Consider the following 27,683-nt stretch of genomic DNA (forward strand, 5'->3'; position numbering starts at 1 on the left):
TTCCGCGGCCAGCGCGAGACGAGACGAACCTAAAAACCAGCCACAGCGACTGACGTGCGGACCCGTCCAACGATGGGGCCCACGCGCAGCCAGAGGCGGGTAAGACACGGCCATTCCATGGCTTAATCTAGCGACAGGGACCGACGGTAATACTCCACAACCAACCAGGAAGCCACGTTGCTCCCAGAATGGACGGACGAGATTCAATGTCTCACAAACATTGTAAATATCCGACGGTTCAGAAACGTTAATCGCTGTGAGGCCCCTATGGAGGCATCAATTATACCTTTAGATACTCCCTCTATCCAAGTACATTGTCTGAGATTTGTCAATGTCTAAATTTTGATAAGTCTCAAGCAAACTTTATAGGATGGAAGAAGTATATTAGAAACGAGAACATAATTTCTAAAAGAGTGGTTTAGGAAATGTTGCAATTTTTTCAAGCGATTTAAAGATTGATTAGCTATATGGAAAAATATTAATATCTAAAATAACAAAATTGTTATCATTGGATTCATCACAATGTATTGCCGCTGTTCCCTTCCTACCGGGGTTTTATGAAAATTAGTAGGAACATTGTTTGGTATTGTCTGAAGAGGAATTTGAAATTCAGCAAGAATTTTACAACTGTCGATACAACTGACGTGCCTAACATCCTGAATCGACTCGAGAGTACGTACGATGACAGCATCGTTGCACTAGACTAGATCAGCATCAGTACACTAATTTGAGTGGATGCGCACGACGACGCAGGCGATGTCGTCCTTGCTTCCCCGCTGGACAGCCTCGTCGACGAGCTTCACCGCCGCCTTCCGGGCGTCCACCGTGTCCCTGACCTCGTCCACCACCTCCTGGTTGGGCATCACCTTCCAGAGCCCGTCGCTGGCGAGGACGACGAACTCGGTGTCGTCGCCGACGTCCTCGATGGCCACGTCCGGGTCGGAGCTGATGTGCTCCTTGAGCTTCCGGTCCCCGAACGCCCGCGACATCGCCAGCGACGCATCCACCCGAGGCACGTCCCCTGACCGCAGAACGCAACAGCATCAGCTCGATCATGGACTCCATTGTACTACTTTGCACGACAAAGTTGGAACTTTCAGTACCGTGCATCTGGGTGACGAAGCCTCCCCTGCTCTCGATGGCGTCGCGCTCCCGGAGCGGCTCGTGGTCCACGGAGAGCTGCCTGGCCTTGCCGGCCTCGCACACGACGGCGCGGGAGTCCCCCACGTTGGCCACCACCAGCGTCTCGCCGTTGAGCAGGATTACCGTCACCGCCGTCGACCCGCCGCGGCGCGGCCTCTCCTCGCCATCGACAGTAGTCGCCTTCTTCTTCCTGAGCACCTTCCGGTCCGTGCGGTGGTACGCGCGCCGGATCGCGCCCATGGTGTCCTCCCAGAAGTCCGGCTCGCCGAGGATGTTGTCGAAGAGGTGGTTCCGGAGGTATGCGGCGACGCCGGCGCCCGAGTGGCCGTCGAAGACGCCGAAGAGGCCCACCTCGTTGCCGTCGTCCAGGCGCCGGAACTCGGCCACGTGGCGGTCTTCCATGCCGTGCGCCATCTTGCCCTCCACCAGGTGGAAGCCGTAGGTCACCTTCCGCGCCGACGCCTTGCTCTTGCCTCTCCCCGTCGCGCGCACCGCCTCCTTCTCGGCGCCATGGAGGCCGCCCTCTTGGATTTCGACCTAGCAACAGAGGAATGCACCATCGATCAGCAGCAGTATGCGCGCGAGCAGATGAAATTTTGGCAGGGGTGGCGGCGACGCGGACAGGGATGCACACGGAGGCGAACTAACCTTGCGCTGCGCTTGCACAGAGGCCATCTTCTTGCCGGGGGTCGAGTGAAGTGGTCGAGGTGGATCGAGTTCTTGAAGAGAAATGTGGGGCTGTGACTGTGAGCTCGACGTCCATTTTAAAGTGTCGCTGAGCGGTGGGGGGCTTTCGAGTCCTCGGGCGGCCACGGCGCGTGCGACACGCGACGCGCGACGCCGGGCTCGTGGCGGCACCGCGTTGACGCATCTGGCGAGCAGCTTTCCGGCGCTCAGCACTGCGGCGGCTAGTCGGCGTGTCGGCTCGATCAGCAGCTTGCGAGAATCCAGTGTGATAGGCTGTGTCATTCTCGTTGGTTACCCGAGCGGCGACCACCTCCATTTCATATGCAAAGCTACGTTTGCAATCTGCGATTGGTCATCATCATATCCTAAAGGTGTGTTTGGTTCAAAGAATTTGCATAATAATTTGTAGATTCAACAACTTTGTAGGATTTTTTTTCATGGCGGTGGGTTAATTTGCACGATTTATTTCATGGGTCTGCCTGGACGTCAGTCGACTGAGAATAGGCTATGTCTCAGTCGACGATAACTCCGAACGATCTTAGCTGCTTCCCGTTGATTGGGCTATGTGGTTGTTTCCTACTCTTTGGGCTTCTTTGGGCCTTGTAGCCTGGTCCATTTCACACAAAATCTTGTCCACTATTTGATTTATTTTACACGTTCTTTGTTATATTGGCTTTGTGATTTGGAATATGCGGAAACGAAAATGAGTGTGACTATGGTGTGGTGAAAATTGGAACGCATAAACAACTGGATAAAAATAAAAAAAGATAAATAGAACACTTGGTTAGTAGTTCTTAATAACATGTCACTTAAGAAAAATACAATTCATTTCGGAAAACCGGATGAAGTTACATATTTTTGAGAAAGGTGCAACTCACACCAAAACTTGGTTGCTAATTACACGTTTCTTGATAAAATGTAACTCCTATCATAAGAGAGTTGCACATTTCTCAAGAAAAGTGCAACTCTTATCATAAGCAAGTTAGAGTTGCATATTTCTCGAGAAAAAACAAGTAGTATCATAAGCTGGTTATAGTTGCTCATTTCTCGAGCAAATATAACCCATACAATAAGCAGATTAGAGTTGCACACTTATCAAGAAATGTGCAACTCACGATCGTCGGTTGCTAGTTGGACTTTGTTGGAAAAAATGCAACTCATATCATAAACGGGCTAGAGTTGCACATTTCTCAAGAAAAGTGCAACTCGTATCATAAGAAGGATAGAGTTGCATATTTTTTTAAGAAAACTGCAACTCATAAGCGGATTAGAGTTGCACATTTCTTGATAAAAAGTGCATCTCATATCATAATCAGGTTAGAGTTGCACATTTTTCAAGAAAAAATGCAACTCGCATCGAAAGTTTCTAGTTACATGTTTCTTAAAATAAAGTGCAACTCATATCATGAGCTACTTAGAGTTGCACATTTCTTAAGAAAAATACAACTCGTATCATAAGCGAGATATAGTTGCTCATTTCTCAAAAAAAGTGCAACCCGTCTCGAAAACCAGTTGCTAGTTACACTTTTTTTTAGAAAAGTGCAACTTGTAACATTATATATATGGTATGATAAAAAATAAAACTATGGTGTGATGAGTGCAAACTAGAAGAAATAATTAAAAAAATACAACACTCATATCACTTTTCTATTGAAATTATCTAAAAAAAATGCAACTACTTAAAATGAAAAGCAATAGAAAATAGGGAAATCAAATAACGATTAAGGTTTTTGATATGAGTAAAACTTGGTTTAACATTATGGTTGTGCGTCATCAATATATAAAATTTCTTTTGTGCTTTCATAACAAGCGAACGGGCAGTTGTGATGGTCTGAGGCTATGAGCTATATCATTCAATCGACGGTGTCCCCGGTTCGAATCCCCCAATTTGCGACATAGTTTTTCTTACCCTGCCCGTAGCACGAATCTTGAGAGACATCCGACGCTCTAATAGGTCGACTGAGACATACCAAAATCTCAGTCGCCTGAGGAATAGTAGATCCGTTATTTCATAGAATGTTTTTCTAACCAGTCCTTTGCACCAGGTTTCATAGTAATTTAACATTCACTCGAACTTTTTTTTTGAGAATTCTTTCCTTTTATTATTGTGTAATCAAACAAAATTTGTTTTATACTATTCTTGTAAAATTATAGGAAGCATGCCATGACAATTATAAGTTTTTTCCTATCCGCCAATCAAATGGATCCTAAACAGTTACTAGTGTCAAAGCCACTCGGACCGTTTCTTCTTCCACTTAGCGAGCCAATTCATGGTTCCACTAATGCCAATTTACTCGCACTATTGGATAAATTATGGCTATATATTTAAGATTTAGGTGCCTTATATAGTACATTGTTTTAAGAGGGAGTAGTAAGGCCCATACTTGTTTTGTGGATTTCAGAAATAAGCCACCCCCTCATAGCTTCTTCCATAAGCCGACCGGAGTGTTACTTGTGCTTTCAAAGTAGTTATATCACAAATACTTTAGAAGCGGATCCCATGTAAATATGTCTCATTTATTTAATAGAAAATGATATAGTAGGGAGCCTTTTTCTATTTGTGTAAAAAAAAACTTAAGAAACGCAAGTGAAAAATCAGGTAACTTATGAGATGCTCAGAAGGGGAAGACTTATTTTCTAAACCACCAAAAGAACTAAGCCTAATCATAGCAAAACGACTATGAATACAAAAATGACTATAGAGATGTGAATATTTATCCATAACCAAGCGGTCAATAATGAATTAGATAAAACATTTTGTACTTCTACGTAATATAGATTGGGTGTTATGCGGAGCAAATACATCCAGGAGTTGCGATGTGGCAATGGTCCAACCTATTAGCCGCGGTGTAGATACACAGTATCATGACCAAATGTGTATAGCCAAATGCATTGCGGTTTTATGGAAATTAACATGCACACATGATAGAGAGATATTTGATAATTTGCTACAAAATATAAGCGTCTTTTGTAAGTAAACTAACCGGGCAACGACTATATTATTATAAGATTTTTTATTAATATATTATCTCTACCAACAAAATGAAAGAATTAATTATAAATCATAGGTTGGGTCTAAGACCGAAGTGGTTTTACATTGTACAAGAATCTAATCACTAACAAGATGTCAAAAAATGGTAGTTACCAGATGATGCCTGGTGGTACCAAATGCTTACCAGATGATGCCTGGTGGTACCAAATGCTTACCAGATGATGCCTGGTGGTACCAAATGCACTCGTGACTTGTAAGGATCACCACGAATCTATGCTGCTATCTGTGAAACGGAAATCGGGTCGTTCAAGGACATTGAGGACTGTCACTTGAATGGACGCTATCCATACTCGGTTGACCTCTGTCTACATTGGCATGAAAATACTACACACGATTGGTTAGAGGAATTTGACGAGTATGAACAGGAAGTCAGGTGTGTTAGTTTTGTACAGGTTCAGTGCTAGCGAACTGACATAACGTCACTAAAGCTAATGACTGACTGGACTCCTAGCATGAGGAGGGCACCAGAACGAAAGCTCCCTATTGCATTGATCTCCCTCTGCACGGACAAGAACAATACTCCACACTACTGTTGATAAGAGGAATTCGATGTTAAAAAAAGAGAGGAATTCGACGAGTATGAATATGAGAAATTGTATCAAGTATAGTATATATTTTTGGTACTACTACTAGCGGATAATACTCTGCTTAATTTGTTCAACTGGCATAAGTGACAATCTTTGTTATCATACGATATGTTTGTAATAAGGAGCCTGATATTGTTGATCTTTGGTGATAAAAGAGCTGGTTTTTGCGCCTTTTTTATGCAATAAGTAAATTCTGCATAATTTCCTTTTATTGGTGCCCACTCTTGAAAAAATTCACCTCAATAAAAAGATCTGGTGGCAGATGCTAAAGCAGATTTAACACTATTTTTTCGATAGAGAGATTTAATGCTCTTACATCAAAAACAAATGCCTATGCCTTACATTATTGGATCAACAGTGATCATAATTAGCAGACAATAATTAATACACTAGTAACAAAATTAAGATCCTCACTCGCACTAGAGGAAAACATGCCAGTGATACTCCTAGTCCTAGACAATTGCAACTAAGACTAGCTAAGAAAGTTGATAACTTTCAACTTATAATCATAGTACTCCGTATATCCTTTCTACCTTCCCATCCTCTGTTTTGAACAGCTAAGCAGTAGTAAGACTGCACATTGCAGCAGTATTCAGTCAAAAAGCTAGATTCTTGATGGTTTCCTCCGATCACGAGCACATCAATTCAGGGTTTGATTCGAGTTTGGGCACCCGCTGCCGCTTCTTGCGCTTCGATCAGCCGAGCACACTACACCTGAGCGCCTGCGCCTCCCTCTCACGTTGACGAGCCGCAGCGACGATTCGAGCTTCGGCGCCCGCTGCCGCTTCTCGGGCTTCCCTGAGCTGCTGACTGGACATGAGCACGTCCGTCCAATCGATGAACGGGTCATTGAACTCCGCCGTGGCCACCATCTGCTCCAGCTTGCGACGTTCCTCCGACCTGCGACGCTCGATGTCGCTCCGCTCGACGGCCACTTCGGCAGCCTTGGCCAGACGAGCTTTTTCGATGAGCTCGCTGATGCTGCAGCCAGTCGAAGGCTTTGGTTGCGCTTGCGCCGCCGTGCTCTCCGAGAGGTGATTCCGCGACGAGTCGGTGGACTGGTTCTTGATCGCAGCGGCGGCGGCGGCGAGGAGCGTCGAGCATTTCGTCGGATCCCTGGCTCTGCTCGGACACGGGCGCTTCTTGTTGCCGAAGACGTTGGCGGCGGCCGCGAGATTGGGCGAGGCGGCGAGGAGCGTCGGACATTTCGTGAGATCCCTGCCGCTGCTCGGACACGGGCGCTTCTTGCTGCCGACGATGGCGGCGGCGGCCGCGAGAACGGGCGAGGCGGCGCATACGCGCTTCGCCGGAGGCTCTCCGCTGCAGGTGGATCCGCGCCGCTTCGGTTGCTTGGGGGCAGCGGCGCTCGCCATACATGAGGGATTTATGCTTAGGCAGGGAGTACGGGAGTAGAGTTCGGCGATGGCGGCGGTGCGCCGCGGGAGCCGAGGCGGCGGGAGCACCGCGGTGGCGCCCATGGTCACGCGCGATGGTCCGAGCAGCAAATCGAAAGCAGGAGAGCAGGAATCGGGCAAGCGGGAGAGCGGGAGAGCCGCGAAGAAGAAGACGCGATCGGAGATTAGGGCAAGAAATCGAATCTGCTGGATCGGGATTCAGGAAACGGGATGCGCAAGAAAGGAAAGAGAACAGCGGGGGACAGAGCAGCGGGAAGTCACGGTAAGGAAATTCAGGTATGGTGGGCCTCTTATGTCGGTGAAACGCGCTGGGGATTTTTTTTTTTTGACATGAACGCGCTGGGATTTGGTAAGTCATGTCCCGCGTTTAATCTTTCCATATTGTTGGCATAATTTTGAGTGGATTTGTAGCGTGGTTTTTGCTAATTCTAAATGGGCAGTGTTGGGCGTCTCCCAACCGATTAAATTTTTTGGTCCTTCTCCTCTAGAGCGTGACATGTGTCCATCCAACCTCCTCAATCCCCCTTTGTTTCCATAATGTACCAACTAGGAAGTGGGCGGCGCGGCACACGCCGCGCCCATGCTATCTACAGGGCGGGAGAATTTTTTATTGTAGAAGGCTCCACATAGGACCGTTTTTTTGTTTAGACCTATTGAGACTGCAAAATAGCGTTGCTGATGGGCTCTCGTTGTGTGAAACAGGGAATTCGGTGGAGGGTAGTTAGTGACACAGTGAGTGGATTTTGTCTTTCCTCGGTGAAAAAAAGTGGATCGAGCTTCTATTACCTCCCCCTTTCTTCTTCTTGGACAATGAATTTTGCAGTAGGATCTGTATGAGCGATAGGCGGAGTTGTTTTGGGGTAGGCGGAAGAAGGGAGAACGACGTGCTCATCGAAATTTTGTCTGTCCCTTTTGGATTCGACGATGAGTGAGCCGTTGGGCACGAACTGGAAAATCATGCCCAAACTGGAGAAGCAATTGGTAATGGCTTCCGCCTGGGACGTCTTAGGATCTGAGGCAGCGGAGCACATAGGAAAAGCGGTGCTAGGCGAGGATCCTTCGCCTTTATTGGGGATGTGCGTATGCGGAGGTGGAAGTCATCGACTTCGGCGCATACAAAGGTTCTTCGTCTTTGCCATTGTTGCCTCCCTCCCTCCTTGTGCTCTTCCTATCGCATCTCAGGTGGAGGCAGACCACTGTCGCCGCGGAGGTAGATGCTTGATTCGACTGTTTCTTCATGCGTGCAGGTGGGGCTGGTGGTCGGCAAGCTCAGGGCCTTCTCCGACCGCGCCCTCGTCTACTGCCTGCTCCCACGCCGCCCACCGATGCCGATGAACCCGCAAGGAGGCAGAGGACGCGAAGGAGGCAGAGGACGCGAAGAAGATGGAGGGGGACGTGGGTGGGTGGTACGAGGCCGCGGAGGAGCCGCCCGACCCCGCCGCCAAGGAGGAGGCGGACGCCGTCCTCCACCGCGAGATGGCTAAGCTCAACGCTGCCATCGAGGAGCGTCTCGCCGAGCTCACGCACGAGAGCACGGAGTACGAGGCATGCGTCCACTTCCGTTTATGCAACCTTATCGGGCGGAAGAACGAGCTCATCGCCCAGGAGGCTGCCCCGCCGCCTCCTCTAGATGCCCTCGCCCGACCGGCGCGCCCACGAGGAGGGTGTGGAGGCGGAGCTAGGTCAGCAAGAGCGCCAGCTTCGCCAACAGGGGAACAAGGAGGCCCGGGATGCTAGCCTCGTCCGCCTCGATGTACGGGAAGCTGTGGTACACGCCGCTGCGCGAGCCCGAGTTGAGCGGTAAGAGGACCATCACGCCGGAGGAGGCCGAGCGCGCCCGCGCCCTCGCCGCAAGGACGGACATGAGGAGGGCGGCCGCGGGAGGAACACAGGAGGAAGGCCGTCGCCGGGCCACCTATCTGGTAAGCTGGAGTGGATCCTCACACGTAGAGGCCGCCAACGTCGAGTGAAATCCACGGCCGCATCGGCGAGCCCTGGATAGCTAGACTAGGTAGTATTATTAAGAAAAAAGTAATCTATTTGATTTTAATGCAAAATAAAATTATCAGCCTACGACACGCGGGCCAGGGGAGGATAAGGGGAGGTCGCGACCGGCCAGCGCTTGGCGTCCGCGGCCACGCAAATGAGACCTAGATTTGGGCCGGGTTTAGGTCGTCCCGGACGCCCGCGGTTATCCTTTTTGAGATGCGTCCGCGCATTGTGTCATGTTTTTATCCGGTTCGATCCATCCGGAATTCCGGACGCGCGGGCGCGGGATAGATCACCCTGTTGGAGATGGCCTAAGTTCCGATACTCCCTCCTGCCCAAAATATATTGCATATAAGTTTTGGTTAAAATCAAACTTCGTAAAGTTTAATTATCTATATTAATAAAAATATAAACATATACAATAAAATGATAATATTTTTAGAATTGTTATGAAATATATTATTATATTATATGCATTTGATATGGTAGATCTTTGTAATTATTATTTATATTCTTGATCCAAATTTGTACAGTTTAAATTACGCAGAAAATTATGCACAACATAAAATTGTCAAAATTGGCAAGAGGGAGAATGTTTCCGTTCCGCGTTGACCTTCCTTCCAAGCCTCTGCCAAGCTGGACCCACCGCACCCTCACCGGAAAGGGATGCAGCAACCGCCGCCGAGCACAAGGCCAACAAATAAATACACTCGTTTGTCTGTCTCGATCCAGCCGCGATCCTTTCTTCCCTCGGGCGCCGTCTGGATCGCTGGCTGAAAGCTCGCCTCTCCGCGCGTTGACGCGGGCGGCCGCGGCCGCGACTACCCACAGGTCAGTGACTCCGCGCAACAAATGCATATGCTTCTTCCTTCGCCAAGCCTTTGTTCACCTTCTTTCGTTTCGCTCGATTCTTCTCCCCTTGGCAATGCGCGCCCGGGGAGAGCACATCTATCCAAGTTTTAGGAGGATTAATACATTTTTCACTTAATTAATTATCCCGGAATTGATATCCACCTGTTGAGGAATTCTTGATACGGGCAATGGAATGGTCCGGATGTGCTTCTAACGGGCCTGATTAATTCTGGCTAGGGTGTACCCAGCAAGCAGTACAGTACATACTGAAGTACTAATTGCTTCTTACTGCATTCCTCCTTCCACCCAAACATAAGTACTGTACTCGGAATTGACTAGTTCATGATATCTTCAGTTTGATGCTTCATTTTGTGCACGCTGTCCCCCTTCTGAACATTTTTCTTGCTCCATGTTATTGATTCGAATGAACTGTAACCGGACCCTAACTCATCTTCTGCACTAATTAAGCTGCCCCAGGAAGGAACAGTACTGAAGAAGGTGATGCTTGCTATGCTCAGTTGTAGCAAAAAACAACTTGCACTGGTTTCCCTGCTCTTCTTCATTTTCTATTCCCAGCAAACGGTCATTGCGAACAAGAAACCTTTCGGCATCACCGTAGCTTCCTCTAGATCATTGCTTGAGATCGAGTCCAGTTCCAGGCCTGTTGACAAGTAAGTTCATTTTTTTCCTTTCTGTATTATATCCTGAGAAAGACTATAGTTTTGTCGTGTGTATTTGGACTTTTGGAGCATTTCCTTAAGTTAAAATAGGCCTCAAAATTCATATCCTTGGACGCTAACTTGATTGTCAGTAAGGTGGAAACTGGACAACAGATGGAAGACAACACTAGTAACATTACCAACACGACCGCGAATGCGACGTCCGGGTGGAGCATTGTGAAGGAGGAGTTGACATATTTAGCTGGAAGTGCCCCTTTCAATAGCTGTCATGCTTCCACTATTGTAGAGGTACATGGTTTTTGGACACAGCGGATTTTCTAAAAGGAAACACTGTAAAAACTTACAGCTGAATGTTTGTCTTGTTAGATTGAGAAAGACAATTATCTGGTGGCTTATTTTGGTGGATCCAAGGAAGGTGCTCCGGATGTCAAAATCTGGTTGCAGAGATACAGCGTAGGTTCAGTCCGTTTAGGCCACTTATACTTGTGCTTCTTAATTGAAAATTCAGTTCCTCCTGAGAATCTTGCATCTGTAGGATGGTTGCTGGCATCCTCCACAAGTGGCTGATGAACAAGATGGGGTGCCTATGTGGAACCCTGTATTATTTCAGCTCCCCTCTCGCGAGCTCCTCCTTTTCTACAAGATTGGTCAAGAAGTTCAGAAGTAAGATTTTCATTTACATTCTTTGGCCTCTAATGGTTGGTTGAAATGGCAAGAGAAGCGCAGGATAGAGCAGTTAGATGATGCAAAATGAAAAATAATGCTATGCTTGTATCTGGTGACTTGTGATAAACTCAACTTGTTCAGGTGGAGCGGTGCCATGAAAAGATCATTGGATGGCGGCATATCTTGGTCACAGAGACAGCAGCTGCCGCCTGGTATACTTGGTCCTATCAAGAACAAGGCATGTCTAAATTTGTGACCTTGGCTCCCTCACATGATTTACTGTATACCATAAGAAGTTCTGCAAATTTAACATCACTGTTACTACGATCTTTAACATGTCAGTAGTAGTTTAGTGCTTAGTGTCCTTTTCCCGCAAGATGCTATGTTTGATGCAGAAATTTAGTAAGTTGGTTCTAATGTCAAGTTTTCTAATGCAGCCTTTCCTGCTTGAAGATGGCCGCCTACTGTGTGGGTCATCGGTAGAAAGCTGGAACTCATGGGGTGCATGGCTTGAGGTAACATATGCTCCAAGTTTATAGGATTGTGATAACTGTGACATGAAGCGTTTATCACATCTTGCATTGTGGTTCTAACAAGTCCTCAACCACTTAGGTCACAGAAGACGCTGGCCGAACATGGAGGAAGTATGGTCCTATATACATAGAAGGTGAAACACTTGGGGTGATTCAGCCGGTACCATACCGAACTGCCAATGGGACAATTCGGATGCTTTTGCGATCTTTTGACACAATTGGTCGTGTCTGCATGGCTGATTCTGCTGATGGAGGCGTGACATGGAGTTACGCCCATAAGACTGCGCTTCCTAATCCAAATTCTGGTTTGTTCTGAACCTGTTTGGCTAAATTAGCTTTCTCTTTGCTTCACTACCCTTTTTGTTGCATTGGAAAAGTCTTACTACTCTCCAGAGACCGTGTTTGCTGGGAGCGCATCAATAGAGATTTCTGTACAATGTTTGGTAACTCTGGTTTCTGCATTGTACTTCACACCTGAAGGTATTGATGGAGTTAAGATGAAGGATGGGAGAGTACTACTTGCTTACAACACCTTCTCCAGGAGCACACTTAAAATCGCAGTCTCCGCGGATGATGGTGATTCGTGGGATGAAGTACTCACACTAGAGGAGACCGAAGGTATGGAGTTTTCATATCCTGCGGTAATCCAGACCATGGATGACCTCATACATGTTACATACACATATAACCGGACGCAGATTAAGGTAATTCCCCTGATGCATAAAAAACTCGTCTTATTTATTTTGAGCAAATACAGTACTTCTATCAGTTAGCGCATTTTCTTAAAGAGTATGGTTCAATGCTTTGCAGCATGTTGTCCTTGAGGATTCTCGGAAAAAATCATGCTGTCCTTCCACCTAGGGGGATAGTGACATTGTAAGTCTACAACTACTGGGAGACTTATGGCTAGCAATGGATGGCTCTTCAATCCAGTGCATCAGATTATGTGTTGTATTTTTCTGCTCAATGCAGCCTTTTATGTTTGAACAATTGTACGTGTGCTGAACGATTTAGCATTGGTGTTCCTTGTACGGCAGTTCTCTCTCTTTGCTTTTTGTTGTGTGAACCAAATACATTGTTTTTTTTGGTTATGATGTCACTCTGATGCAACTTCCTACAAATAAAGTACGACTCCCTCCATTCGGAAATAACTAACACGCCATCCACTTTGCAAAAAAAAAAGCCCTTTACAAATTTAACAATTGAGCTTGAACCCTCGTTTTGCCCTTCTTTACAGAGCTGGAATCTCTTCCCCTGTGACAAGGATTGATGGGTTTGTCGCTTCTTGTACTCTTGTTTGGATGACATCTAGGTGGAGCATCATTTAGTGGCATCTGTTGTAATTTTTGGCTAGCAGCCATAGGTCGAGGTCTTGTCTCGAGTCATCTGGTGTTTCGGCCTAGTCTTAGAGCATGTCTAGTAGAGCCCCTAAACCCCTAAATCTGTAAAAATAACCGCTTTTTTACAGTTTTTGACGGAAAAATCGCAAAGATTAGAGCCCCTAAAACTGTAAAACTGTAAAAAAATTCCCAGGTCGAACCTGGGAATCCCTTCTTGACCTGTAGAAACGAGGGTTGGGCAATCCAACCCGTCCCCGACCTGGGAACGCCTCGTACACGCGCGGGAGGGACATTTCAGCTCCCTCTTCCTCCCTCTTCCTCCCTCCCCCGATCCCGCCGCCGCCGCCGCCGGCCCCGCCCCGCCGCGGCCCGCCTCCGCCGCCGCTGCCCCGCCGCGGCCGGCCTCTCCGCCCCGCCGCGCGGCCGGCCTCCTCCGCCCCGCCCCGCCTCCTCCGCTTCGCCTCACTCCTCCCGCCCCTCTCCGCCCCGCCCTCCTTCCGCCCCCTCCGCTTTCGCCTCCGCCCGCCTCCTCCGCCCGTCCTTCCCGCCCTCCTCCGCCCCGCTCCGCTCGCCCTTCTCCGCTTCGGCCCCGCCTCCTCTCCGCCCCGGCCCGCCTCCGCCGCCTCTCCTCCCGCTTCGCTTCCTCCCGCGCACCGGCCGCCGCGCCGCCATGGACGCCTCCCCGCTTCGCCCGCCGTGCCGCCCGTGGGCCGCGCCGCCCGCCCCGCCGCCCGTGGCCGCGCCGCCGCCCCGCCGCCCGTGGCCGCGCCGCCCGCCCCGCCGCCGCCTGCCCGCCGCCGCCCGGCGCCGTCGCTCCCGCCCCACCCCCGCACCGGCCGCCCACCCGCACGTCGCCGCCGTCGGCGCGGGCGGCGGCGCGCGGGGCATCACCTCGTGCCGGCCGTCGGCCCCGCACCGCCGTCGCTCCCGCCTCGCTTCGCCGCGCCGCACCACCCGCACCTCCCGAAACGGACGAAGGTGTCCTCCGGTGGTCCTCGTGCCGCCAAGGCCAAGGCGGCCTCCTCCCCGGCGCCGAGGAAGGCCGTGGCCAAGAGGAGGGCAACGGCGGCTGCCCGCCCCGGCCGCCGTGCCGCCCGCCCCGGAGGTGCCGCCCGCCCCGGCCGCCGTGCCGCCCGCCCCGGCCGCCGTGTCCTTCATGGACATGCTCAATGAGGTGGAGGTGGACATCAACGCTCCACCGCTTGATCCCTATAGGGATGATGATTTGGAGGGAGGAGATGAGGAGGAGGAGGATGATGATGATGAAGACATCACAGAGATACAAGAGGAGGCGTTCACCCGCGTCCGCTCGTCGAACTACACCGACGCGGAAGATATACTCTTGGTTCGAGCTTGGGCGTCGGTGGGGTTGGATGCGGGCACCGGTATCGACCAAACCGGTAAACGGTATTGGCAGCGCATCGAGGACGCCTACCTTAAGATGAAGCCGAAGAGGAGTGGGTTCGCCTCGCGCTCATTCCGGTCGCTTCAAGGCCGGTGGGACTTGATGAAGCCGGCATGTGCGCGTTGGAGTGCCGCCATGGACCAAGTGATGGATGCGCCGCCGAGTGGCACCGTGGAGAGTGACTATGTAAGTTTGCAAACCTCACATCGTATGGTTTCTCTCATGTGTGTTCTATGGTTTCTCTCATGTGTGTTGTGTGTGTTGCTTGGTTTGTAGGAGAAGATTGCCGGCTTGAGGTACAAGGAGATGGCCGGCTCCAAGGGCAAAGAATTCCCATTCAAGCATGTTTGGTCAATTCTTCAAACATATGACAAGTGGAAGTTGAGAGATGATGAAACCGCACCGAAGAAGTCCGCAATGCTTGACATGGATGATCCGGAAGTTGAGGAGAGGAACTTGAACAAGCCCGAGGGAACCAAGAAGGCCAAGCTTAGGGTGAAGATGGAAGGAGAGGCGGCTAGCCTAAGGGAGAAGATGGATCATATGATGAAGGCAAGAGAGGCTTTGGCAACCAAGACGTTGGAGACAAAGCTTCTCATCACCGAGCAAAAGAAGGTGGTCAAGCTTGCACACATTGAAGCAAAGCGTGAGGAGGCAGCCCGCAAGGCCGACTTGGAGGAGAGGATGCTCAAGGTGAAAGAAGCAAAGGTATGGAAAGAACTCATGGTGGAAGAGAAGGAGCACATGATGATGTGCAAGAAAGACATGGATGAAGAGCAATTGCAATGGTGGAAGGAGTACAAGGAGGACATCGCCGAGAGGAAGAGGATGTTCCGAGGGTCCTCCTCTACCTTTGTAGTTGACACTACCATGAGCGATGGCGGTGTCGACAACTCGCATGATGGTGGGGTTTGATGGTGGTGGAGTGGCCTAGCATATGGCACCGACGTGTAATTTTTTGGTGATGGTGCCAATGAGATGGGCAAGATGATGATTATGTGATGTAAAAACTACTAAACCATGCATCCATGATTATTACTTTTGTAGTATGTTTGATGATTCATTGTGTTTTTGTGTCATATTGTGATGAATATGTGACAGGTTTAGAGGTTGGGGTTGAGGCAAAGAATAGAACCCCTAAACCCTCAAACCCCTAAAACGGAATATTCTGTTACACGGGTTGGGTTTAGGGGTTCTATTCTTTGCCCCTGTTTTTCAACCTGTAAATGTGTCCAAAACTTGCAAATCTCGGCCTGTAAATCCTAGAAAACTTTTACAGTTTTAAGGGTGCTACTAGACATGCTCTTAGCCTTGTAACTTCATTGTTTCTATCAATGGATTGAGATGCAAGCTTTGTATTTTTTGAAGAAAAGAAACACCATAGAACCCATTTTGAAATAAGCATATACTGGATTAGTTAGATTGTGGGAGACACTGGGTAGCTCAGTGGTGGGGTGGCATACATGGTCGCGTACAGGCACCTGTGTTCGACTGGCACAAGCTTCTCTCATGGAGGACAATAAGAACAAAAGTGTAGCATGTATTATTTGTCCACCATCTTCATCATGCCAGAAGGACAGAGCAAGAAAAGGCAAAATACAATTGGTTGCTACGAATTTATACTGCCAAGGTTTACCGCTAACAGAAACCTACGGGCATGCTCCATCTGTCCCTAAATCATAAGCAACCTTGGTTTTCTCTTGTCAACGAATTACAAATGATCTTTATTTATACTGCTTCCATAAAATCAGTATCAAGATATATGAAATGAAAGAATTTTGCAAGAACATACAATGATACCATTTATATATTCTCAATCCATATAATTTGGGGTCAAAGTTGTGCATCAATGTCGTGCAAAATAAAGTGTGCCTTCCATTCTAGGACGGAAGGGGTTACAATATTTTCTCGAGGTAGTCCTCTCTATGCTTGTAACAAATATGTTTATATTTGGAAATAAGCATCCAAATGATCAACCAGTAAGCAAATAATTCAACTACATATTTGGCATGTCACTCTTCATTCGGACTCTTCTCTTGCGAACTTGGAAGTTAAAAGGAAAGTATATAGTACGATGCCTTTGGGAGTGGTGTTTTGGAACATATGCATCCGGGCCGGGAGCTGAATTTAATTTCCGGATGCCCTTTTACAACTGGAACACACTGGTAGTAATAGAGTTTTTTTTTTGACAGTGATACCGTAGGGGAAGCCCCTACGGTGTGATTTTTGTTTTATTTATAAATGCACAAGGCAAACAACCACACAAGTTACCAATTACATCAAGGGGGTAGAAAATGGAAAATCAACAACATTAATAACTAAGCGAAGGAGTGAAGGATCCAGCCAACCAGAGATTGAACTAAAGTCTCCTTGACTCTATATCTGTGAAGCAACATGTCACTTTTAAACCGAACCTTCCATCTAGCAAAAGAGGGTTGCTGGTGCTTAAAAATAAACTCATTCCTTTCTTTCCATACATTCCACGTCACACAAGCACAAATAAAAATAATGTCCCAACTGAATTCCCCAATCCTCTCAAAAATAAAAATAAAACTGAATTCCTCATTTTTTTTTTGAGAGTACGCGAATGCGTACCATACTTTTATAGAAGGCAGAAAACATTTACAAGAATACCTTACATGGACCCATGCAAGGATTTAGACTCCACAAAACTAAACAAGACTACTCTCTCTAACCATTGTCTAACACTCCTACTCCCTGATCATGCGTTACTCGATACATCCTAAGCTCCTCTTGTATGCGTGCGACCAAAACCTCCACCGGGTACTGGCTATGGACATTGCCAAAGCACCACGCATTCCTTAGCTTCCAAAGCGCGTGGCCAACGGTGCAGACCAAACCATCGAACCATCTTTTCTCCTTTGCCCTAAACCTATCCCTCTCCTTGGTCCACCACTCCCTCAGGGAACTGTTCTCCTCTGGAGTTTGGAAGTGCATCCCTAGTCTCTGGCCGCACCCCCACCAATCCTCCCTGGCATAAACACACCTGACGAGGATATGCTCAGCCGTGTCCTCCTCCTGTAGGCAGACATAACATAGTGATGGCGCATCTTGCAAACCGTGCCTCGCACGTCGATCGGAAGTCCATATACGGTGTTGTGCCGCCAGCCAGATAAATAGCTTGCTCTTGGGCGTTGCATGGCTCCTCCAAATTGCCTCAGCCAATTCAAATCTGACACCGCCCTGGGCCATCATCTCATACGCCGAACTCGCCGTATACACACCTGAGCCGCTCCACGGCCATCTGTATACATCGTCCGCACTAGGATCGCGCCGAGTGGAGGATATCGCAAGCTAGAGCCTGACACACTCCTTTGCCCCAAGCGTTGCCACACAACCTTGTATATCCAACATCCAGGCATTCCCGCGCATCGCTTGCTCCACCGTTCTAGAGTTCCTAACCCTCGTCTTGACATGTTGCGTAATCCCCGGTGCAAAGTCCTCCGCCGCGCATCCATGAATCCATCTGTCTCTCCAGAAGAGAACCGATCTTCCCGATCCCGTATCAATCCTGACCAAACTGTCAAAAGCCTCCCTTGCTTTGTCATCTTTGAGCATCGGCAACCCCTGCCATGGCCTAGTATGGTCAGTTCTCCGGAGCCACTCCCATCTCATCCTTAACGCCAACCCTTGGAGGCGAAGATTCCTTATGCCAAGCCCTCCAAACTCCTTGGGTCTGCAGATTTGGTCCCAAGCAACGAGGCATTGTCCGCCATTAGCCTTGTCCTTGGCAGCCCACAAAAAGCCTCTCAACCCCTTCTCAATTTCCTCCAGAACCCACACCGGGGCTTCCGCAACCAGCAGGTGGTGTATGGGCCTCGCCGTCATCACTGCTTGTACCAAGACGACCCCGCCCGCCTTGGTGATCAGGCCTTTCTGCCACGGTGGGACAATCTTCACCGCCGCGTCAATCATGGGTTGCCATTGCGCCCTAGTTAGGGGTTTTAATGCCAGTTGGAGCCCAAGATATCTGATGGGGAAATCGGTTGTCTGGCAAGTTAGGATTGTGGACACCCTCTCCCTCTCCAGCTCAGCACCCCTGATCATAGTCGCTGCCGTCTTGTTGTAGTTGACACGCAAACCAGAGGCATCACCAAAGATCCTTAACAGTTCTCTTACTGTCACAAGATCCCGCACTGTAGGTTTCACAAAAACCACCACATCATCCGCAAAGATCGAGCGTCTTTGCACCTGGGAACATCTGCCAATTGGGGATAAGAGCTCTCGAGCCGCAGCTTGGCAGAACAACCGTGTCACCACCTCCATGGCCAAAACGAAGAGTTGGGGAGATAGTGGGTCACCTTGCCTAACCCCCCTGGCATGCCGAATTTTTCCGCCCGGGACACCATTAACCAGAAGCTTTGTGCTTGCCGTACGCAGGGCAATCTGAATCCATTGCAGCCAACAGTCCGGGAATCCCATCCTCACAAGAATCTCCAGCAGAAATGACCAAGACAGGGAGTCAAAGGCTCTAGAAATGTCAAGTTTCAGCAGCACCCCTTGCTCTTTGGAGGTGTGGATTTTCCTCGCTAACGGACAAACTAGTAAGAAGTTGTCATGGAGATTCCTGCCCTTTATGAATGCCGACTGGTTGCAGCTTACTAACTTCTCCATCTTTGGCCTTAGCCTATTCGCAAGCAGCTTAGAGAAAAGTTTGGCAAAACTATGAACCAAACTGATAGGTCGATAGTCGCCCACTTCCTCAGCGTCCGATTTCTTTGGCACCAATGTTATGTAGGCGCAATTTAGCTTGCCAAAAATTCGGCCATCGCCCACATACAGCTTTAACACTGCAACCATGATCTCATGCTTGATAGTCCCCCAAGCACGGTGGTAAAAAGCACCGACAAACCCATCTGGACCTGGTGCACGATCAGCTGGCAGCTCCTTGACAACCTTCCAGACCTCCTCCTCGGTGAAAATCACACCCAAGTCTTGAAGGAGCTCCCTTTGAGCTGGCAGCCCCAGCTCCTCCAAATCAAGGCCAGCCTCCCTAGAGTGAATCTGACCCAATTCCCCATTCTTCATTGCCTTCTTTTTTCGATTTACTTGTTGTGAGCTTCTTTTTTTTATGGGAAGCTCGACCGATGATAATGTTTCCCATTTCGACCCAACAGGCAAAGCACGGCAGGCCACACATGTCCCGCACAAATTTACTCTCGGGCCGGCCGAAGACAAACGTAGCTCAACCCGGCCCAGCATGACGCGGCGACGGGTCCAGACACCGCGAGTTAGGTTACCGCCCAGAACAACCCAGCCGCACCGGTACCTCACGTGGCCCGCGGGCCAGTGTGGGCCCCGCTCCTCGGTTCCCACGCCTTGCGCGGTGAGCGCACCCACCCACACCCACACCCACACACGCTACTTCTCCACGAGCCCTCCATCTCGTACGGCCTCCCAAAAATCTCAATCCATTTCTTCTTCTTCTTCCTCCCTTCTCTCCAACCCTGGAGGAGGAGGAGAGAGGAGGAGATTTTCTCTCACTGGAATCGGAGGATTTCCACTGCCGAAGTGGCGCCGTCCGTAGGTGAGCGCTCTCCTCTGCTCTGCTCCGCTCCGGGTGGCTCTCCGCCCCCCAAATTCCCGGGCTGCCAAATTCTACTTGCTGCGGGTGTGTGGGTATCTGCCTCCGCAGATCTCTACGCGCCACTGCATTTCCGGTAGGCTTCGCTGCGTTTTTCCCCCCCGCCCTGGCGCAATTGCAGCAATTCGGGGTTTGCGCGAGTGAATCCCAGCCCCAGATGCGCTTTTCGCGGGGATCAGTCAATGTGAAAATTGCGCCTGCTTCCGACTGGGATCCGAGGCCCTAGATGCGGCAGCGGCTCCGACGCCGCCTCGCTGTGTGTTTGCATGCCGGAATTAACCTGGTGGGTTTTAATAATCGAAATCCGCCCCGAATTCGTGCGGCTAGGTTTCCGCTTCTGCGCTCGGTTGGCGTGGAAGCGGAATGCGGATCTGGGTGGTGTATCGGGGTTAGGACCCGCGGATTCGGCCGTGGGTTCTGTTATTCGTTGCCTTGTATGTGCTTGTCTCACTTCAGTTAGTAGTGTTTTGGGGGTGGTGCCACTAGTGGAGGGCTAGCTGGCATTGCTGCATCGTAGATAAATATGTGGAGATGCCAGATGAAGCCATCTATTGATTAGTAACATGTTTAGTGCTCTGAAGTATCAAACGTTTGTTTGTTTATAGTTTATCTTTTATTGCTTATGTCTGGCCAATTTGATGGACTAGAAGCAGCAGTCCCGCCTTTTAAATATGGAAATCGAACTTTGCTACCGTCCAAGTTGTAGAGAATTTGTTTATTAATGTACAATTAAACCCTTCAGCTTGTAAAATATGTATCTGTGTTTTCGTGAAGAGCAATCCTGAACCATGGTTATAGTTGAAAAATCTCTGGAAAATAATTGAGTCCGATTTGTTTGGTTCTGATCATTCAATAGATAAAATGGCACAGTTTGAGATGACAAAGTGTTAGCCTGCCTTCTGTTCCTTAAGAAACACCCCACTAAGACTGTGTCATCGTTGTTGCTATGTTTCCATATCAGCCGACTTAGATAAATTGCTCAAAATATAGTTGACTCACTGGATTGGGTTATGAGCATTAGCAGCCTAATGTCTGCATGCTTTACTTTGCTGTTGCGGTGTTGCCATACGATGCACCCTTGCGACTACACTGTTTCCTTTTTTAGCAATTCCTATTTTCTGTGAGTAGCAAAACCATGCTTCTTCTTCTACAAGTAGAACTGCTTGCTGAGCGTCGCATTAATTGAACGCTAGATTTTTCAGGTTGTTAATGTAGTTGGTTATAATGGTTTAGCGAACTGGCTACTCTTTTTTTGTTCTTTAGGAAAACTCTTCTCTTCTTTTGTTTCAGTCAATGCTGTCATTGTTTCAGTTCATACATTGTAACTGTCGCAGCACAAATAAGTGTAAAGTTTTTTTTTTTTTACTTCTGTTGGTGGGGACATGAAGTTATACTGCACACGATTCAGCTGGGAACTAGCTGACTTTGCTGCTTTGACTTGCTGTATTAATTCATAGCTTGTATGTGTGAATAACCATGCTAATTTAGGGTTTTATCCCCAGCTCAACTGTATAACTAGGCATGTATTAATCTCTTTTTTTTTTCTCCTTTTGATTCACTCTTACTGCTCCATTTTTGCTTTTTATTCAACATTCAGATGGATTACATGTCTCCTGAGAGAAGTCTGGATGGGCCTTGTGGAGACCCTGGGCCTTTATTTGGAGATCAAGATGGTAGCTTGTTGGACATGGATTATCACGGGGAAGGTATTACAGGACATGGATCCCCACAGCTGAATGATGGACTTTTAGCTGATGCAGCATATTTGTCTGCAGATTCTGTACCCTATATGAATGATCAGATGTTGGGCAATACAATTATGTCTGCTTCAACTAGTCCAGCATCTCCCCTGAAGCAAGATCAGGCGCATCATGTGTATATGGAATCTGATATGCAAAAGGATTCAGCTGAACAGAATTTTCACAATAATGGCAACTTTGAAGCACAGACCACTTCTCCTGGTTATGCCGTGCATCAGAAAACAGGAGTAGTTGATGCTGTGCTGCCTCGAGAGCTTCATGAAAGTGGTGGTAATGGTACATCAAACTTTCAACAAGAAACCACACATTCTGATACCTATCTTGGTGACTCAATGTTGAATGAAAATAACAGTAGGGATTACCAATTTAGCAATAGCGGTGATGATGACGATGAAATTCCAAACTCGTCTGCGCCTCTGATGGAAAACAAGGACAATGAAAAGTTACATGAGACTTTCCACAGTGAAGTGAATGGGGCAGAGGATGATCAAATGAATGGTGGGAATTCTGATCCTCGTGATGAAAACAGCAATGAGAACTTCAATTCTGCAATTTCACCTTCCTATTTGGATGGAATGGAGCAAGATCTTGGTACCGAGAATGGCATATCTACACCTGGTAATCAATGGGATTCTCCACCTGAAAGGTCTGCAGGACTGGATAAGGGCACTCCATCACCAGCCAGGAGGGTCTCACTGTCAGCTGAAAGGTCTCCTCAGGCTCATTCATCTGATAAACTGGACTCACCACATCATGCACAAGAGGATGGTAATTTGGCTCGCTCTGGAAGCCCACCCGCAAGACGTCGGTCCCGATCTCTTGAAAAGCGTGATACCAATCGTAGAAGAGCTTCCTCACGTGAGTTGTCTCCACATGCACGGGATAACTCTCCAGAAAAAAAAGCACATTCTCGACATGGAGATAGGTCACCTCGAAGAAAATCTGCATCCCCTAGAAGAATAGATAGGTCGCCGCGTCGAAGATCTGCATCCCCTAGAAGAAGAGATGGATCACCACATCTAAGATCTGCATCCCCTAAAAGAAGAGATGGGTCACCGCACCGAAGATCTGCATCCCCTAAAAGAAGACATGGGTCACCACGACGAAGATCTCCATCCCCTAAAAGAAGACATGGCTCACCACGACGAAGATCTCCATCCCCTAAAAAAAGGCATGGTTCACCGAGACGAAGATCTCCATCCCCTAAAAGAAGACATGGGTCACCGAGACGAAGATCTCCATCCCCTAAAAGAAGAGCCTCACCCAAGAGGAGGAGTTCACCAAGGAGGAGGGATTCCCCACCAAGGAGGAGGGATTCCTCTCCAAGAAGGAGAAACTCCTCACCAAGAAAGAGAGACTCATCACCAAGGAGGAGGGACTCACCAACAAGGAAGAGGGATAGGTCAAAATCCAGGTCACCTTCAAGGAAAACTGATTCATCTAGACATAGAAGGGAACATGGTAGATCTCGATCAAGGTCGCCGCACTCAAGGGATCACCATAAAAGATCTCCAAGGTAAAAAAAAAAACTCGTGTGTCATGAGTATTTTGCATGGGCATGTTTCAATCCAACAGCATCTAACAGTATGTTGTTTGGTCCTGCAACTTTGAATAGGCCTATTCCATGGCTGTATTTTTGTTTTGATTTTCATGGTTTTGCACTAGTTTATGTTTCTTTTTGGTTTGACCTTGTAGAAGAAGGCATTCACCAAGGCACAGATCACCTCCAGCAAGCCATCGTCAGCATTCTCCCAAGAGACCTTGGTCACCACCTGCCAACAGGAAGACTGGATTGGGTAAGCCTGGGAAGAATCTGTTTGTTGCAGGTTTTAGCTATGCCACCACCGAGCGAGAATTGGAGAAGAAATTCGCTAAATTTGGACGTGTGACAAGAGTACGCGTTGTCCGGGATAGACGGTACTTACTTTCATATGCAGTTATTTCTACGTACTTATCTCGTTGTGGTAATTTTATGAGCACTCTTTTTGGTAATGCTGTTTGAGCTTGCTTGGTTTGCTACCAATGTTAGCCTTGTCAAAGTTTTGGGAAGCCAAGAAAATTGGGCTCTCATTTGGTTTAGCTCCTATGTATATGCTTGCTCTCACAATTTGCATGCCAAAATTTGTCATTGCATTGGTTTGCCCCAACTTAGCCTTACCTAATATTGGCAACCCTAATGATGGTATCAAACTAAGCATGCTATTCTTGTTTCTGTTTAAATTAATTTTAGATGATCCACAGTGATATGTCATCACTTCGTCCATTGCCTTTCAAGTTTGCATTTTTTTATCATGGAAAAGGTGCACCTTGTGAACTGAAATACCGATAATTCGTGCACGGGAAAAGTACTACGTACATGATTTGTGATATTGTGCCTGAATTTAGAAGTATCCATATTCGGTTATTCAATTACATTAAATGTAAAGCTTGATTGGTCTGCGTTTAAATATGGGAAGAGTACTTTGGATTCCTCCTGTGGCTACTACCTCTGTTTGAATTTATATGTTGTAGTTTGTCTTGTACATAGAACAATGAGACATTGAAGGTGACTAAACTACCCTAATTGTTTAGTATATTCAATGCATGCATGTCGGAAATACAAAGCAAAGTATAGGGTTTATCTCGTCTACCTTTTTACTAATTAACCATGAGAAAGTTGATTCTATGAGTCTGACAAAGAATGTATTTTGTACTATCTTAAGGGCAATACTGTTACCATGTCTAGAACACCATATTTTACAATTTGTACTCTGTTAAGCCGGTTTGCTAGATGAAGTATTCGTAACCTAATTTGCATTTCTTCATAGAACTGGAGATTCTCGTGGCTTTGGATTTTTATCCTTGGAGAAGGATGAGGATGCTGATGAAGCAATCAAAGCTTGCGATGAGACTGAGTGGAATGGTAGGATCATTCTCGTGGAGAAGTCAAAGGCACCTGCATTGTGAATCTTTATATCCTAGAGCTCTGCAAACATTTGCTCTAGGGGGCTGGCCAGTTTACACAGCTTTCATCGTACCAAGAGATTTCAATCGGCGATATAACATAAATTATGATTATATATGGCAAAGTTTACTTGAACCAGCTGTCAATGCTGTATTAGGAGTAAGTAATAATGCACTTACTATGGCTACCTTGCTGACAATTATAAAGAATAAGATGATATGCCAAACCTTAGCTTGTTTCAGGGCCCTGCTGCTGATAAGAGGAAGTTAAACGGTACATTGTAATATCTGCAACATCTACGCATACATGACATTCATCTTCTTCCTCTGCATCGTCGCATGGTGATCGAGTGTTCAGCTGGCAGTTCATGGGGATACCTGGGTGGAATTCAGACTTGTTAGGCTTGTGATTGTCATTAAGTTAGCGCAATAATTTTTACATCTATCCCTATTCGTGTGTTTTGGATCGTGGATACTTCATGTTGCATATGGCGTCACATTAATGGTCTGCTAGAAGTATTTGTTCTCTCGTCTTTCTGCTTACATGCTTCTGAAATAAGAATTGTTTATGCAAAAGATTGTGTGAGCCTCATGCTCGTGGCCAACACCTACTTAGACTAGTCACAATGCATAATATCATATAGAAATATCATGCGTATGATACTACTACATGCTACTATCTCCACAGTGCATGGTATCATATACTAGTATCATAATCTACATATATTAATTGTTTTGTAGAATCTTAATGCAAATATATGTACAAGATTTACTTGACATTAATTTTTCTAGTAGTATGTGCTATGATACCGTATCTACCTATGATACTAGTATCCTCTCTCTCCTCCTTAATAGCGCTGCCACATCAGCATTTTGCAAACATGAAATGCATGATACTACCTATGATATTTCTATTATTTCTATTGTGGGTAGCCTTATGATTGGTGGACGTCAGGCTGCATTCCGATTCTTGATTCTGATTTAGGTTTGGTAGGGTCAAGTCGACACCAGTCCCACCACCACTGCCAACGATTCATCCTGGTGATATATGTGCACGCACTTTTGCCTGCCAAAGTGCCAAGTAGTGTTTACTCCAGCTTTCGCTGGTTGATGGAAACCATCCCATTTTACTCCTTGTGCTCCACACTTTGCTTGCTCGGCCCATGACCTGTCCAGAACTTAGCTTGCTCAGCCCATGGTACATAAGTCCTTAAACATAGTTTCGATTTTTTTTTTGAATGTTAGCAGGAGAGCTGCTAAATCCATTGATTAAAAAGAAACTGGTCAAAAGACCCACACTGCTCAGTTTTTTGGAGGGAAACCGGGCGAAAACCTGATCAACGGCAAGCCACACCTAAGCACCTCCACAAACCCTCCCAAACCACGAGTCTCGCCGACCAGAAACCAACTCCAAAACGATGCCCTCAAGAGGAAAAGTGACACCGAATAGCGCCACCATCGTCTGATCTGGAAGGCCAGATCTGTAGGCGCCGCCGTTGACGACTCCGACCACGGCCGGAGAACGACTTTCACCGGCAAGCTCATCGGCACAAGCTCGACAAGGAAACGGTCAGCCAACCTGCCAAACCTCCTGCCCTCGCCTCCACGGCCGACCGCATCTCCCAGCAAGCCCGACATGCTACCAGCCATCCTTTCTTTGCCCTGCTCTAGAAGGAAGGATGCAACACCCGCAACGTCGCCATCCCGCTCCCATTGGAAGGATGTAACACCTGCGGCGCCATTCATCTCTCTACAGGAGGATGCAACGCCCTGCGCCATTCGTCTCCCTTCAAGAGGATGTAACACCAGCAGAGCGCCATTCATCTCACAACGGAAGGAAGCAGCACCCGCCACGCTGCCATTCCTCTCCCCTCCAGCCACCGCCAACTCACCAAGACGCCTGCAGCAAGAACCGAGCCCGTCGGGGCCGTCTCGCACCGCAGCCTCAGGGGCAGCACCACAAGTGCACAACACCCATGGTTGCCACCCAGCCTGCACGAGCGCAGCGCAGCGCCGCCGCCTTGCACATGCCAGAGTAGGCCCAGACCGAGCCCGCGCCCGGCCCCCTCCACCGTGCAGCGCCGCCGAGCTCGCAGCCGCCGTTGTCACCACCTCCTGAACCTTCGTCGGCGCCTCCAGAGCCTCTGCCACGCCATCTCCTCGCCGCTCCCGCGCCACACCGCCCACCGACGGGCCGCCATGCCGCCATGCGACCCCCAGAACCTTCGCCTCTCCGCGCGTAGGGGAGGAGTAGGGGGCGCCCGCCATGCCCTCCACCTTCTGCGGCCAGGCGCCGCCACCGCCGCCGGCATCGGCGGTGGAAGCGGCCAGGGGTAGCCGGGATTTGGGGAAGGTTTGTGCGGGCGGTTTGGTGCCTTCCGGAGCCGCTCCGCGCGAGAGCGACCCGGGAAGATTTCGCTAGTGTGTCACCCCCGAATTATTAACTTTCATCGGGTACTACATGTACATATGGGACACGACGTGAAAAGCTGGAAGAATATATCTTCAGGCCGAACAATCTGTGGCAGTATCTGAAATTTGTTATGGACTCTCTCCATGGAAAACAAAGCATTTTCTGCGGATAGGCAGGACTCCATCTGATGAAACCTCAAACCCTTTGCCCCAAACTAATTAGGCCTTGTTTAGTACTAGGTTTTTTTAGCGATTAATGGGTATAATTCTTTAGAGTATTGAGTGAAACCTCTATTCACTAGGTACATGTAAAGTATCGGGATTGAAAAAAATACACTAAGATTTGGAAAAAAGTGGGGATACGCGGAGATTAAACTCACTCAATACTCTTACCATTAAACATGCTTTTAGTTATAAGTGGAGATTTGAAATTTGGGGAAGATTATCACACTAACCCCCACAAAAAAACTCGGAATTATTGACTAGGACAAAATGATTTTCAAAACCCACTCAAGCAGGGCCAACCAGTTTGTAAGCATGAAACCAATCATACCGCAACTCACACCACCAAGCACTTATACCAAAACAAAATTATAGATCAGGCCGCAAAGCAC

At 48.1% G+C, this 27,683-nt stretch overlaps 4 protein-coding genes across 10 annotated transcripts; 3 read left to right on the forward strand and 1 right to left on the reverse strand.

Annotated features, from left to right (window-relative positions):
* Nucleotides 1–482: 482 nt before the first annotated feature.
* Nucleotides 483–1,862, reverse strand: LOC127333326 (probable protein phosphatase 2C 58). 2 transcript variants are annotated; one of them, XM_051359714.2, is made up of 3 exons: nt 1,792–1,862; nt 1,104–1,680; nt 483–1,021 (listed from the first exon to the last, which is right to left on the reverse strand). In XM_051359714.2, exons 1-3 carry the CDS (start codon nt 1,816–1,818, stop codon nt 723–725), a joined length of 903 nt encoding a protein of 300 aa, XP_051215674.1. In that variant the 5' UTR covers nt 1,819–1,862; the 3' UTR covers nt 483–722. The 2 variants fall into 2 exon arrangements, with proteins under 2 accessions (XP_051215674.1, XP_071681232.1); XM_071825131.1 differs by having other exon boundaries at nt 483–1,680.
* Nucleotides 1,863–9,554: 7,692 nt separating this feature from the next.
* LOC127333327 (uncharacterized) lies at nt 9,555–12,635 on the forward strand. 3 transcript variants are annotated; one of them, XM_051359716.1, is made up of 10 exons: nt 9,555–9,704; nt 10,194–10,396; nt 10,537–10,693; nt 10,772–10,858; nt 10,941–11,068; nt 11,213–11,309; nt 11,509–11,586; nt 11,684–11,909; nt 12,085–12,308; nt 12,415–12,635. In XM_051359716.1, exons 2-10 carry the CDS (start codon nt 10,227–10,229, stop codon nt 12,463–12,465), a joined length of 1,218 nt encoding a protein of 405 aa, XP_051215676.1. In that variant the 5' UTR covers nt 9,555–9,704; nt 10,194–10,226; the 3' UTR covers nt 12,466–12,635. The 3 variants fall into 3 exon arrangements, with proteins under 3 accessions (XP_051215676.1, XP_051215677.1, XP_051215678.1); XM_051359717.2 differs by having other exon boundaries at nt 9,561–9,704; nt 10,203–10,396; XM_051359718.2 differs by lacking the exon at nt 9,555–9,704 and having other exon boundaries at nt 10,258–10,396; nt 10,541–10,693.
* A 1,297-nt stretch (nt 12,636–13,932) lies between these two features.
* On the forward strand, nt 13,933–15,451 carry LOC127328735 (uncharacterized). The gene is made up of 2 exons (XM_051355310.2): nt 13,933–14,535; nt 14,626–15,451. Exons 1-2 carry the CDS (start codon nt 14,101–14,103, stop codon nt 15,262–15,264), a joined length of 1,074 nt encoding a protein of 357 aa, XP_051211270.2. The 5' UTR covers nt 13,933–14,100; the 3' UTR covers nt 15,265–15,451.
* Nucleotides 15,452–19,739: 4,288 nt separating this feature from the next.
* LOC127333328 (uncharacterized) lies at nt 19,740–25,190 on the forward strand. Of its 4 annotated transcripts, none has more exons than XR_007871058.2 (5): nt 19,740–19,897; nt 21,552–23,230; nt 23,410–23,631; nt 24,522–24,817; nt 24,891–25,190. XR_007871058.2 is itself a non-coding variant. In XM_051359721.2 (5 exons), the coding sequence occupies exons 2-5, from the start codon at nt 21,552–21,554 to the stop codon at nt 24,658–24,660; spliced, it is 1,971 nt and encodes a 656-aa protein (XP_051215681.1). In that variant the 5' UTR covers nt 19,740–19,897; the 3' UTR covers nt 24,661–25,190. The 4 variants fall into 4 exon arrangements, 2 of the variants coding, with proteins under 2 accessions (XP_051215681.1, XP_051215679.1); XR_007871059.2 differs by having other exon boundaries at nt 24,901–25,190; XM_051359721.2 differs by having other exon boundaries at nt 21,552–21,660; nt 21,730–23,230; nt 24,522–25,190.
* Nucleotides 25,191–27,683: the final 2,493 nt, after the last annotated feature.

The sequence above is a fragment of the Lolium perenne genome, chromosome 2 (genome assembly GCF_019359855.2).
Source record: "Lolium perenne isolate Kyuss_39 chromosome 2, Kyuss_2.0, whole genome shotgun sequence".
Taxonomy (NCBI): domain Eukaryota; kingdom Viridiplantae; phylum Streptophyta; class Magnoliopsida; order Poales; family Poaceae; genus Lolium; species Lolium perenne.